The 14,168-nt window shown below is 40.7% G+C and overlaps 1 protein-coding gene across 1 annotated transcript; it reads left to right on the top strand.

The window, feature by feature from the left end:
• Positions 1–2,217: 2,217 nt before the first annotated feature.
• LOC124269605 lies at positions 2,218–10,045 on the top strand. Its single transcript, XM_046704633.1, has 5 exons — positions 2,218–2,270; positions 5,600–5,751; positions 7,061–7,191; positions 7,699–7,831; positions 9,980–10,045. The coding sequence occupies exons 2-5, from the start codon at positions 5,617–5,619 to the stop codon at positions 10,043–10,045; spliced, it is 465 nt and encodes a 154-aa protein (XP_046560589.1). The 5' UTR covers positions 2,218–2,270; positions 5,600–5,616.
• The last annotated feature ends 4,123 nt before the right edge of the window (positions 10,046–14,168 follow it).

The raw sequence follows: 14,168 nt of genomic DNA on the forward strand, positions 1-14,168 counted from the left end.
CCAGCATTTTGTTGGAAAGATAGTCGACGCCTGCGATATTCGAACTACACAAGATTGCTGTCTACAGTATTTTCTAGCTCTCGATAAAGTAGATGTAGCTCAGTCAGTTGAGTGGTGCGGCTGTGAGGTATACAGTACTAGTAGGGGTAATGGAGCGACCAGTACTCTTTCTCCACCTTCTTGACATGTTCAACACATGCATGCCAACGTGCAATGTCACTGTCACATATAGCAGTGTTGACAATGTACTTGACATCATTCAACTTGAATGATTGATTTTTCCGGGCCACTGTACTTTTAAGGTCTCCCCAGATAAGTGCGATTGGCTTGAGATCACAGTGGTACGGTGGTAATCTCAAGACCTTATGGCCGTGTTGGCGTAGCATGTTGTCAATGTTATATGTGGTTGGAGGTTTGTTAGGTTTAATCAAAGAGTACAACTGTGGTTTAGTGGCCTTAATTGAAATTGTATATTGTTATTTGTTAGCCATTGCTGCATATCTGACTTCTTTGTATTGGAAGTTGGGCACCTATTGTTTAGATCTCGAACACTGTGATAGGGAGCATTGTCCATGACAACAAGACTTTGGTACGGCAGAGCTGGCAGCAATTGTTCCTCAACATACTGTGTGAAAACCGTTGAGTTCATTTCTGTATGAGCAATCACGATAGCAAAGATTGATACTCGCAATCACGATACATGTAGTTGAATCAAAATGATCTTTAGTTGGTTAGTATCTGATTGATTGTGCTGTACTTGTTATGTTCGACCTCGGTGTGCCGGGGAAGCCCGATGTCTAAGGCGTTCGTTAATCACGCAAAATGCCTGGGTTCGATTCTCCTCCCGGGTACATGCTCATGCTAAGTCTCATGCTAAGTGTACGCCGTCGGAATCTTACTGCAATATTGGAAAACGGCGTAAAAATCATATCTAGTCACATTTGAACAAGTATTACGCAAAGGTGAATTATAACAGGCCTCACCCTCGACGGATGGGTGAAAAAACCGACCTGATGTTGATGATTCAGTTGCCATTTATAAACCTTGTGATATTTTATGCTCCTGAAGTATTTCAAATACCCACTGAAAATAGTATGTACATTTTAAGCTTTTTTGTCGTGTTTTTGTGTAAGAACATTGCGTGCGCTTGTATAGAGAAGAGTCATATTGGCGGAAAGTATTATCCGTAGTAAAATATGAAAAGATTACAACTTTATGGAAAAGACTTCTGGTTTGATGCATTTGGAAACGTATTGTATTGAGCCTTACATCATTGTACACTAGGAGCTGATTTATACAAAGCTATATGTTTGCATATTCACTCAGCAACTTTTAGAATGTCATTGTGAGTTGAATTAATATCAATGTATATATTTGGAGTTTGTGAAAGTAGTATCCTCAAACATAGTCGCACCCACTCTCAACTATCACCATGCCATTGTATTCAATAGTCGCATCCATCCTCAACTATATGCCATTGTATTCAATCGCATCCACTCTTAACCACCTCTCAACTATCACCATGCCATTGTATTCAATAGTCGCATCCACTCTCAACTATCACCATGCCATTGTATTCAATAGTCGCATCCACTCTCAACTATCACCATGCCATTGTATTCAATAGTCGCATCCACTCTCAACTATCACCATGCCATTGTAATCAATAGTCGCATCCACTCTCAACTATCACCATGCCATTGTATTCAATAGTCGGTTTTCATCAATTACAGATTTTTTCAATCTCACATCAGACAAACTGTAATGAGAGTAATTGCCCATGTACTGGTCGGTGGCTAGCAAGAGGACGATAAAACGTCACACAGTAGTACACAAACCCCGCAGTATGCATAATTTGTATTGTATTAATCATGCAACCGACAAAATCCTTGCCTCGAGTTTGTGTTCATGAATGTATTACGTGCGCGTGGAACACACCTTGTCTGAGGCTGCATACCAGTACAAGGTTATGTAGTGTAGGACGAGTCAGTCCGCTCCAGAACGCATAACATAACTTTGTCACACATTATAACACACTTTGTCACCAATGATATATACAGTTTACAACGAGCATGCTTCTAATATCAAAAATGCCAGAAGCGAACGGTATATATTATCATCTTGTTTTCATAAATCTGTGATATTGTATAGTTTTGTTGTCGTACTCTAAAGTTGGTCTTGTCAGTGTTGCAACAATTATGTCTGTTTCAGAATGGTTTTGGGCGTGTGCATTTTGCTACTCCTTAACTGTGATTTCACCCGAGGTGTTGGTAAGTTGTGTATATTGACATATGAAATAGGTCTGTCTAGAGTACAAGTGCAGTTGAGTGATGATTCGATCCGATGGGGCGATGAGGCGATGCGATGGGGCGATGATTCGATGCGATAGGGCGATGACGCGATGCGATTGGGCGATGGGGCGATGAGACGAGAGGCGATGCGATAGGGCGATGACGCAATGCGATTGGGCGATGCGATGGGGCGATGACGCAATGTGATAGGGCGATGACACTAGAGGCGATGCGATGGGGCGATAGGGCGATGACGCAATGCGATTGGGCGAGGGGGCGATGAGACGAGAGGCGAGGCGATGGGTCGATGCAATAGGGCGATGACGCAATGCGATTGGGCGATTGGGGGATGAGACGAGAGGCTGCGCGGTAGGGCGATGACGCAATCGGATTGGGCGATGCGATAGGGCGATGGCGCAATGCGATTGGGTGATTGGGCGATGAGACGAGAGGCGAGGCGATGGGTCGATGCGATGGGGCGATGACGCAATGCGATTGGGCGATGAGACGAGAGGCGAGGCGATGGGGCAATGGGGCGAAGCGATAGGGCAATGACGCCATGCGATTGGGCGAACGTATTTGGCGACGCTTGTTAAAGTACTGACTTCAACCATTGTGTCAGTTCACTGGTGTGTGAACCTTCATAGAGGAGCTTGCTACAAACTTCATACAATATTTGGCCCATACTCTATGAAGATGTCTGTGTTTATTTCGGATATAACGAACTGGTATGTTTTGTCCGAGCCACTTGCTGCATATTGTAGTGAATATATGCTACTACCACCAAGATCTGCACCCGAGGCGGCTCCACTCAGGCTTGCGTCCCAAGCTTTCACGCTCCTCTCGGTGACTCTCCTACTCGTTGCGGCGTGACTCCCCTCGAGGGGTTCTTTAGTGCCGTAACAGTCCGGTATAGGCCCGACGCTCTAGCGCCATCCATTTTCAGGGCTGTTTGCATATAACAAACTACGGTTTTAACTAACTGACTGACTGACTGACTGAGTTTTGTTTTACGCCGCTTTTAGCAATATTCCAGCAATATCACGGCGGGAGACACCAGAAATGGGCTCCACTCATTGTACCCATGTGGGGATTCGAACCGGATCTTCGGCATGACGAGCCAACGCTTTAACCACTAGACTACCCCCACCGCCCGCTTTTACTAACTATAATATGTTGTAACTTTGAGTTCCTGGTCACAGCAGTTTACTGTTTGTTGACATCAGGTTTAATATACCTTTGTAAGGTATCAAGTAAACTTGTCCTAACCCGTTTCCAGATATCATGACCTCCAAACTCGCTACTAAGAGTAGTGTAAAACTTGGGTGTTCGAAACCCAGGGCTACCCCATTACAAATTTGAAATTAATAGTTTAGTATCAATTAAATACTATTCTCACAGTAGTCATTAATAGCTCAATGTATGCACGAATTATATTACATTGACTTAAAATACAATGGTGATTTCACCAAACGACCTTTAAAGTTAGATTAAAGCGTAGTAATGATGGCTTGCATATAAGAAAGCGTTATTATTTCTACTCGCGCGAAAATGTCTTTGAAGCTAGGGTCGTTGTTTACAACATCACGTTCGGCGCCGACAGTTTTGTGGTCCATGGGTTTCAGACTTGGAAAGTAAACTATGTTATTATCTAATTCACGTTCAAACCTGTGTCTCACAGTAAATTTCACCTAATGAAAATTATACAATCATACATTGTTTTTTTAAAACGAACGACTGTTATATATTTCACACCCAAAATGTTTATTTTGCAAAATGTTTCGCCTTAAAAATAATCCATGTTTGGAATTTTCGTTCGTGCTGTCTCCAGGCTCCACGTATGAGTGTTATATCGGCCTGTCAGTTAACCCTGAGCCGGTCAGGCCGATGGAGGTCGCCATGTGTCTATTGCCTGGTCCAAGCACACAGGCTTGACTAGATAAGGAGCAGGGATTGTGAAAGACGTAATACATCGTTGTTTATGATTACGTGGACTCGCTTAGAACGTTACTGAAGCTAGCCCCATTGTTTCAACATCACGTTCTGCCAACTTGTAGACGTCTTTTTTTATGTCTGACTCAGTTATAAAAATTGTAATTGGAATGAACTAAATACACCTGACATTTGGAGGGCAAAGACAACCCCCCCCCCTCACTTTCGCGTGTCATGTGCGTTGTTCAAAATTTAATTAATTTTGTTTTGACGTTTCAGTGCTTATGAGGTCATTTGGAATGTCAAATACTCCGATAAGGTCCTACAAACTAGTTTCTTCTTTCTGAGATTAAAAAGTGTATCTGACGTCTTAAACTGTACACCATCGATATTGATATACGATGAACGAAGATATAGGCTTGACAGTGGGACCGTCCATTCATCAATTACCGATCGTCATTCAACTTTATCTCACATTCATGTGCAATACTTAAATTTCATTGGTCCATGACGCTTTAACAAGTTCCCGTGTCACCCCTCCCAGGAGGATGACACTTGGAAAAAATATTACCCGCTGCCATGGTAACCGCCAAGCTCTCCGCCGAGAAGCTGAAGCGCTAACAATCGTATGACGTCATAATATGACGTACGCCGTGCCCAGAGTTCGAAAACCGTTCAATCAGCTGTTTTTGTGTTCACTTTGTACAGATATATTTTACCGACTTTCACTGCTTTATGAAAGCTATTTGATGCACTGAGTGGTTTGCACACTCAAATTAAAACATAATTGACCATTTTTATAGCAGTTTTAAGCTTGTCAGAATATGTTTCACTGATTGTTAACATCCAGTCGAGAGGCAGACGCCATTTTGTTTAAATGTCATATAGTCGGTCACGATCTTTGATTTAAGAAATACAATTCGCTCTACCACCATGTTTAGTGTAATAAAGCACACTTTTGCCCTGAACTATTATAGTTAAAGTACGAGGACGCTTGCTTGTCCCCCGCCGTGATGTTGCTGGAATATTGCTAAAAGCATCGTAAAACCAAACTCAGTCAGTCAGTCAGTCTGATAGAAAGTGACGAGACGACGCTTACCACATGACATCAACCCATGGCCTATTTACAAGGGTGGATAAAGCGCCTTCAGGAGTTGTAAGAATGTTCTGATAGAAGGTGACAGTTCAAAGAGTCATGTCATGCTGTGAGGATTTGACATAATGTCGCAATGTCATAATCGTACCTATATATCGCCATAGGTTTACCAATCCTGTATTGTAGATGATGTAGGTATATATATATATTGATGCGCCTGTACTGTAGATGATGTAGGTATATATGTATATTGATGCGCCAGAATTGTTCCCTGCTTCAGATGAAACAGGCAGTCAAATGTTGGCTTCCTTGGCTGAAGAATTCCAAACATTTCGGCTGAGCCAGAGACCAAGAACAGCGACGTCACGTAACGTCTATACTTTCAACGACCGCTTGGAGTCCTTCAACTTCTCCAGATATGACCAATATAAGGTGCACATCCTGCCTCTCGCTACCATGGAATGTCACATAACAGGGGAATACGATTTGCCATAAATGCTTCAAATACAAAATCATTACTTTATACAGAGTATTCCTTTTTACCAATGCCTTATAATGGAATTGACATATACTTCTCTTCAAAAGTTTAGACTCACTTAAAACACTCACTATATGTTATGCACATATATATAAATTGTTAAATAATATATATATATATATATATATATATATATATATATGCATCTATATGCATATATATATATATATATATATTACATAGATATAGATAAAAACAGAATGCCTTTTTCTCCAACATGTTTCGTTCTTTACTCTTCAAGGAGATTGTCAAAGATTGACAATCTCCTGAAGAGTAAAGAACGAAACATGTTGGAGAAAAAGGCATTCTGTTTTTATTTATCTATGTAATATTTATGACTGAACACCTGTACTATTTTGGACATTTTGTGCGTATATATATATATATATTTGGTTACATCGAAGTTTGATTTCTCCACTAACTTTGGGGATACAACAGCAAACTTTATGCAGCTGAATGGCAGGAGGAACAAGCACCAAATTGCTGAAAACTATGTGCAAATATCGTGCATGTGAACAGCTGCGTTGTGGTGTAAAGTTTTGTTCAGAATTCGCCATTTTTCACTGATTTTCATCATTTAACTAAACTCATGACAATGATCTTTTCAACGTTACGAATTTGTTCTACAATACATCAGTTCATGTGTAAACAGTACCTTAAAACAGTAGGGCATATTTTGCCAAATTTAGTTGAGAACAGTTGCCTGAAGTAAGTGGCTATATACAGTAGTGAGTCTAAACTTTTGATGAGAAGTATATATGCATTCTTTTAATAGGGAGATGATTTGGATCAGATCACAGCCTTCGCTTGTTTGGAGCAAGTCATTTAGTCTGTCTTACAGGCTTCGAACCGCATTATTTTCATGCAGATCCCTCCCTGCAATGCTAAATCCTTCATGAAGCAAGTCTAGATTTCCTCAGATTCTGAAACTCCCATCAGACTGGGGCTCCTTTTCAAATATAATTGGGATTATTTGTTGCTATCAAAATTATATATATTCAGAGACAAAGCCTTAATCTGCAGGTTATCTAACAATTCTTTATCTATACGTACACTCGGGAGACGATGCCTAAAGTCACATACCATACTCAATGTAGAGTTTAGATGTCCATTACACCACATGGGCCTATGTAAGGAACGTGTACATGTATAGCTGCTCCACGTATCACATAATGTGACTTTGTTTGTCGTTGTCTGCCGCAGTACCATGTTGACGGACTGTACGAGCGCTTAGTAAACATCTCGGAGGACGAGCTGACCCGTCAGGATAAAGTCAGCTATAAAATACTCCGTTACACACTAGAAGCCTTTCGAGACGGGTACCAGTGGAGATTGTGAGTTAAGAACAGATATGTGATAGCTGTGTCTATATGCTATGGCTGCAAGGATGACTATACACAAACATAATAATAGTTTTCTTTAAAAAACTTTCGATAAAGCTATGTAATCAAGCCTAGAATGAAATACACACCAGCCGACAGCCACATGCAAACATTCAGGTGTCGTATTCCGAGGGACGCGCAGAGCAGCCCCTGAACCCGCCACCGAGCTTACTAAAATACTTACTTTCAAAATTCACAATTGAGATACTGACATATCCATAGATACATTATAATTGGTACTATCCACCCAACGCAGTGTCAACGTAGCGGCACCAACATCAATGTTGGAAATGCAGCTTATATCTTATTAAATGCATAGCAAAACAGTTCGTTTACGGCTTGCGGATCAGCGGAGATTTTCTGTGTCGCGTGCGTAACTGAAGTGTCAAGCGCAGCAAATGTATGGCTGATACTATCAGATAAAATGAACATGGAATAACAAGATGTTTCCTGTTTTAGCTACGTTAACTTGAATCCCGTGAACTTCCTTGAAGGAGTCCAGATGGATGTGAACCGGATGACGAGCTTCCCCATGAACACGAGGGGTGATGTGGAGAATTACCTTCACAGACTGACTCTGCTACCACAACAGGTATCACAACAACACGTATTTTGTGAAACCGTCGACGAAAGTATTTATTCCAGCTATTTCCGGAATACCAATTGGTGACGTCATGAATTCGGTATAGGATGTTCACAGCGTACAATACAAGGCAGTCAGTTTGATGTAAACGGCATCTGTGAACCGAAATATTGTAATCAGGTCTGAAGTCAAACTGGGAGTAAAATTCCTTTATGCATATTATTATTACTGTATTTCATAATGTGTTTAAATCCTGGCTGAAAAAACACCCATGTGTCATGTAATGTGGTCTAAATCTTACGCTATTGAAATTAACAACATACAATATTTTCATTCCTTCAGATCAATGTGTTATCACAAGAAATGCATTGGGAAAACACATACCCGACAACAGGGGAAATAGCTGCACACCTTTAAAGGGTGGCATTGTAATAACTCAAAATATCTATATTGGGTGTAACCACAATTTAGACAGGTGAGGCAGCGACGGCGCTCTAAAGATACTACATGATTGGAAACAGCCTGAGTTGGGCCATTTAGTTGGCGTGGCTGATTCTAAACCTGTCGTAGGCGTTACTCCATCTCATACCAGACATGTTCTGTAGCCATGGCAGTACAGAAGTATTACGGCCCCTCTTAATATTAAATGGTAGAACATGATGTCGAGTGATGTCGACCCAATAACGTTGGCGTCCCAGCACACGTCATTCAAACTGACATTAGTAATGTTCAGGTGTCCCATTGGTCGTTATATTCCCCAATACATCTCCACCTCAAGCCGGGGTATTGGGTTAGCGTTATGAAGAAAGCTGATATCATGGGCACCTGATCGCTAAACATAAATTGCAGACCAAAAGTAACTGTGTTCATTAATCTGATTGGTTGAAAAACATGATCGAGTGGTATTAGATTCCCGGAAATTCGCTGCGTATTAATATGGACAAACATCGCTCACACCATTGTATTGTTACGTCGTCAGATGTGATGACGTCATTCAAAATCATATTGTGACGTAAAGTCTGAATGACGTCACAAATGAGCAGTTCCAGATGCTACGATAGGGATACAGCCGAAACGGCCGGCTGATGACATTTCACTGCTGTACCCGTACTCGATGTCAATGAGTGCAGACACAAAAAACGTGTGTGGACCCTTTGGTTTACTTTTGTGTTTACAATGTCGATAAACATCATGTGTTTATCTCCTAATTATGTGCTGACTGGTTTCAGATAGTACGCATGTGAGGACCATGGAAACAAACACGCAAACATGAAACCTGTACACCCAGCATGACCATGCATGCGCAAACTGTGAATCACGACCTCAAAGCAGTGGAGATTCTTCCATTAATGTGTATTGTAAACCAAAAGTCACTGTGTTCTTTAATCTGATTGGTTGAAAAACATTATCAAATGGTATTCGATTCCCGGAAATTCGCTGCGTATTAATACATACAAACATCGCTCACACCATTGTATTGTTACGTCGTCAGCTGTGATGACGTCATTCCATTAATGTGTATTGTAAACCAAAAGTCACTGTGTTCTTTAATCTGATTGGTTGAAAAACATGATCAAATGGTATTCGATTCCCGGAAATTCGCTGCGTATTAATACATACAAACATCGCTCACACCATTGTATTGTTACGTCGTCAGCTGTGATGACGTCATTCAAATCATATTGTGACGTAAAGTCTGAATGACGTCACAAATGAGCAGTTCTAGATGCTACGATAGGGAGACAGCCGAAACGGCCGGCTGATGACATTTCACTGCTGTACCCGTAGTCGATGTCCATGAGCGCAGACACAAAAACGTGTGTGGACCTTTTGGTTTACTTTGATGTTTACAATGTCGATAAACATCATGTGTTGGCCAATTTCCGGGTGTTATTGAGTATTGGAAGCACGGGAATATTTCATTTGAAACCTCCGGCTGACGCCGTCGGTTCCAATTGGATTCTCCTGCTTCACATACTCAATAACACCTGGAAATTGGCACAACTATGATGTTTATCTCCTGATTGAAAAATGAAAGATAATTTCAGAAAAAGTCTACTTTTATTGAACTTTATATGAAGCACAGTTACGTTTTCCGTTAAATTACAACATACATATATTTCAGTTGTTTTCTACTGTTGTATTATGTTTACACAGATATCTGAGATAAAAGAGAGTTTCCAGCAAGCCGTACGGAATGGAACAACGTACCACCACCTTTAGAATACAGCACCACAACTTCTCGTGAGGACGATCTCTCGCCGTAGGTCACGTGTCATTAAGACAAGCAACCAGTTTAGAGAACCCGTCGGACGCGAACCCGCGACCTTCGGATTGTTAGCTCGACAGCTAACCGACTGAGCTACGTCCACACTGTTGCACAATGTGCAAATTTATCGAGTCATTCCTGTGACGTCACGGAAATGAACGGAAAGAGTCGAATAGGTCACGGACAATTACGAATGCTACGGGTAGACTTGGTGTCTCGTGATTTTATTCTCCGGACAATTGCCGAATGGATCCGATGCCATTTGGCACACTCGTCCCATTCCGTAATCTACAAATTAACGTGTGGCGTGGAATGAGCCGATATGCCTCAAACTGAAAAGGGTTGTTGACGTCAGGCGTCAGACGTAGATTTCACGGTGCATGCATGAATGACGCGCTTTTATATAAATCGGTGATTTTGTGACAGAAAAGTGATGTAGGGAACACTGTAAGGATAATGTGGATCGCACTAAGGAACGAGGGAGACATGAGCATGTGTAGTGACGGCACGAGGGTGAGTTAGCCTTCGAATCATTACTTTACAAAATTTATGTTGCGTGTGAAAGAGGCTTGAGTGCAAATTCCAGACCAATTTCCATTAGCCCAAAATTTCTACATTAACCCATTTCATAATGTACTTTCGACGTTTTTGGTTTCCCGTTTTTGTGTGAAAAAAAGTATTAAAATGCAAAAAGGAAAAACAACAAATGGTACTCACGTATTACACCGGACATGTACCTGCTATATTGGATTAGGTCCCTAACCCTAACCCTAACCCTAACCCTAACCCTAACCCTAAACCCTAAACCCTAAACCCTCAGCCCTAACCCTAACCCTAACCACTTGAAATAATCCTAATAAATAGAATGCATTGACCGAACCACCGGACATGTACCTACTATATATTGCATTAGGTCCCCAACCCCAACCCTAACCCTAAACCTAAACCCTAACCCTAACCCTAGTCCCTAGCCCTAGCCCTAGCCCTAGCCCTAGCCCTAGCCCTAGCCCTAGCCCTAGCCCTAGCCCTAACCCTAACCCCAATCCCTTGAATTAATCCTAATAAATAGAATGCATTGACCGAACTGGCGCAAACACGACTGACGTGTCTAGTGTAATGCATTATTACCGCTTCGAAAAATAAAATACTAATAAAACACTTTTCTATGTAATGGTGCAAATTACTGAATGACAAATATATATATGTAAATTTAAAAAATTAAAAAATACAAAATACACAAAACATAACACCTCAGCAGCCCGTAATACAAATAAATATGAGCGTATTAGTGAAAAAAGAAAAATATTTCAAACTGGTGCTTGCAAAATATTGCGCATCCGCCGGTATACAACTACTGGAAACTCTCAACATCGTTGGGCTTATGCAATGACATAGCTCGTAGAGATGAAACACCAGTGAGCGGAGCTTATACGCCCTCGCTGAGCCAGACAACCGTGTTGCCATGCAGGCGTCATAAGGCATTGTTTCGAGAACGTGCTTTCGAACAAAATCACATTACATTACGTAAAAGGGTATTATGACGTATTTTTAAAGTTTGTGGTGCTGTATTCTAAAGGTAGGCCACAATGTCGATAAACATCATGTGTTTATCTCCTAATTATGTGCTGACTGGTTTCAGATAGTATGCATGTGAGGACCATGGAAACAAACACGCAAACATGAAAACTGTGCACCCAGCATGACCATGCATGCGCAAACTGTGAATCACGACCTCAAAGCAGTGGAGATTCTTCCATTAATGTGTATTGTAAACCAAAAGTCACTGTGTTCTTTAATCTGATTGGTTGAAAAACATGATCAAATGGTATTCGATTCCCGGAAATTCGCTGCGTATTAATACATACAAACATCGCTCACACCATTGTATTGTTACGTCGTCAGCTGTGATGACGTCATTCAAATCATATTGTGACGTAAAGTCTGAATGACGTCACAAATGAGCAGTTCTAGATGCTACGATAGGGAGACAGCCGAAACGGCCGGCTGATGACATTTCACTGCTGTACCCGTAGTCGATGTCCATGAGCGCAGACACAAAAACGTGTGTGGACCTTTTGGTTTACTTTGATGTTTACAATGTCGATAAACATCATGTGTTGGCCAATTTCCGGGTGTTATTGAGTATTGGAAGCACGGGAATATTTCATTTGAAACCTCCGGCTGACGCCGTCGGTTCCAATTGGATTCTCCTGCTTCACATACTCAATAACACCTGGAAATTGGCAAACACATGATGTTTATCTCCTGATTGAAAAATGAAAGATAATTTCAGAAAAAGTCTACTTTTATTGAACTTTATATGAAGCACAGTTACGTTTTTCCGTTAAAGTACAACATACATATATTTCAGTTGTTTTCTACTGTTGTATTATGTTTACACAGATATCTGAGATAAAAGAGAGTTTCCAGCAAGCCGTACGGAATGGAACAACGTACCACAACGCATCCATAGTAAGTATAACGATAGCCTACACAGAGCCATAACTATAGAATAGAGGGCCTATGTAGTACTGGTCAGAACTACTGGTTGCTCCTTATCAGGAATTATTAGGGAGCTGAATTAACATGAAGGCATATGTACGTCTTGATTTTCTGATCATCTGAAGGTGTATAGAAAGGTATATGTAAGTCTTGATGTTCTGATCATCTGAAGGTGTATAGGAAAGGCATATGTAAGTCTTGATGTTCTGATCATCTGAAGGTGTATAGGAAGGTATATGTAAGTCTTGATGTTCTGATCATCTGAAGGTGTATTGGAAGGTATATGTAAGTCTTGATGTTCTGATCATCTGAAGGTGTATAGGAAGGTATATGTAAGTCTTGATGTTCTGATCATCTGAAGGTGTATAGGAAGATCATCTGAATATAGGAAGGTATATGTAAGTCTTGATGTTCTGATCATCTGAAGGTGTATAGGAAGGCATATGTAAGTCTTGATGTTCTGATCAAGTCTTGATGTTCTGATCATCATCTGAAGGTGTATAGGAAGGTATATGTAAGTCTTGATGTTCTCTTGATGTTCTGATCATCTGAAGGTGTATTGGAAGGGTATATATGTAAGTCTTGATGTTCTGATCATCTGAAGGTGTAAGTCTTGATGTTCTGATCATCTGAAGGTGTCTATGTAAGTCTTGATGTTCTGATCATCTGAAGGTGTATAGGAAGGTATATGTAAGTCTTGATGTTCTGATCATCTTGATGTAAGTCTTGATGTTCTGATCATCTGAAGGTGTATAGGAAGGTATATGTAAGTCTTGATGTTCTGATCATCTGAAGGTGTATTGGGAATGTATATGTATAGGAATGTATATGTAAGTCTTGATGTTCTGATCATCTGAAGGTGTATGATCATCTGAAGGTGTATAGGAATGTATATGTAAGTCTTGATGTTCTGATCATCTGAAGGTGTATTGGAAAGTATATGTAAGTCTTGATGTTCTGATCATCTGAAGGTGTATAGGAAGGTATATGTAAGTCTTGATGTTCTGATCATCTGAAGGTGAATAGGAATGTATATGTAGGTCTTAATGTTTTTATCAGTTCAACGTGTATAGAAAGGTATATGTAAGTCTTGATGTTCCCATCAATTGTGAATTATCAATCGTAGAACAGGAATACCAGGAACTGACGGCCCTGTCACTGATCCATGCCGTCGGGGTGAGGAGGCAAACAGTGAACCGATCTCATAATTAAGTTAGTGGTCTCTTGCGACCAGTTCTGTCGGCTCCAGTCGAGGTATTCCGTTCCAATGCCTAGGTCTGAAATGGAATATTGATATTGCACTATTTCAGTGTTAACCACATTGCGACAGTATCTCAGTACGTATAGTTCGTAAAACCGTCTAATTTATAAACATATTTTTATTGGTTTAACAATATTTAATTGTCTAATCTGACATCGAACGATAGTTGACTAATAATTTCATACTATGATGTGTCATGCGAACTAGCGAAACTGGCGAATCGGGTCCATTGTGGATTACATATTATGACTTGTTGGATACAGATGTTGTTGGATACAGATGTTCTTGGATACAGATGAGCCGAGTGGGAATCT

The sequence above is a fragment of the Haliotis rubra genome, unplaced genomic scaffold (genome assembly GCF_003918875.1).
Source record: "Haliotis rubra isolate DU_JTF1 unplaced genomic scaffold, ASM391887v1 Scf146, whole genome shotgun sequence".
NCBI lineage: Eukaryota > Metazoa > Mollusca > Gastropoda > Lepetellida > Haliotidae > Haliotis > Haliotis rubra.

Excerpts from the sequence above, each read along its gene's own strand:
- LOC124269605 (XM_046704633.1), top strand. The coding sequence starts at position 5,617 with ATGTTGGCTTCCTTGGCTGAAGAATTCCAAACATTTCGGCTGAGCCAG. Across the intron at positions 7,192-7,698 it reads GACGGGTACCAGTGGAGATT|CTACGTTAACTTGAATCCCG; the intron begins GTGAGTTAAGAA and ends TTCCTGTTTTAG. Across the intron at positions 7,832-9,979 it reads TGACTCTGCTACCACAACAG|ATATCTGAGATAAAAGAGAG; the intron begins GTATCACAACAA and ends ATGTTTACACAG.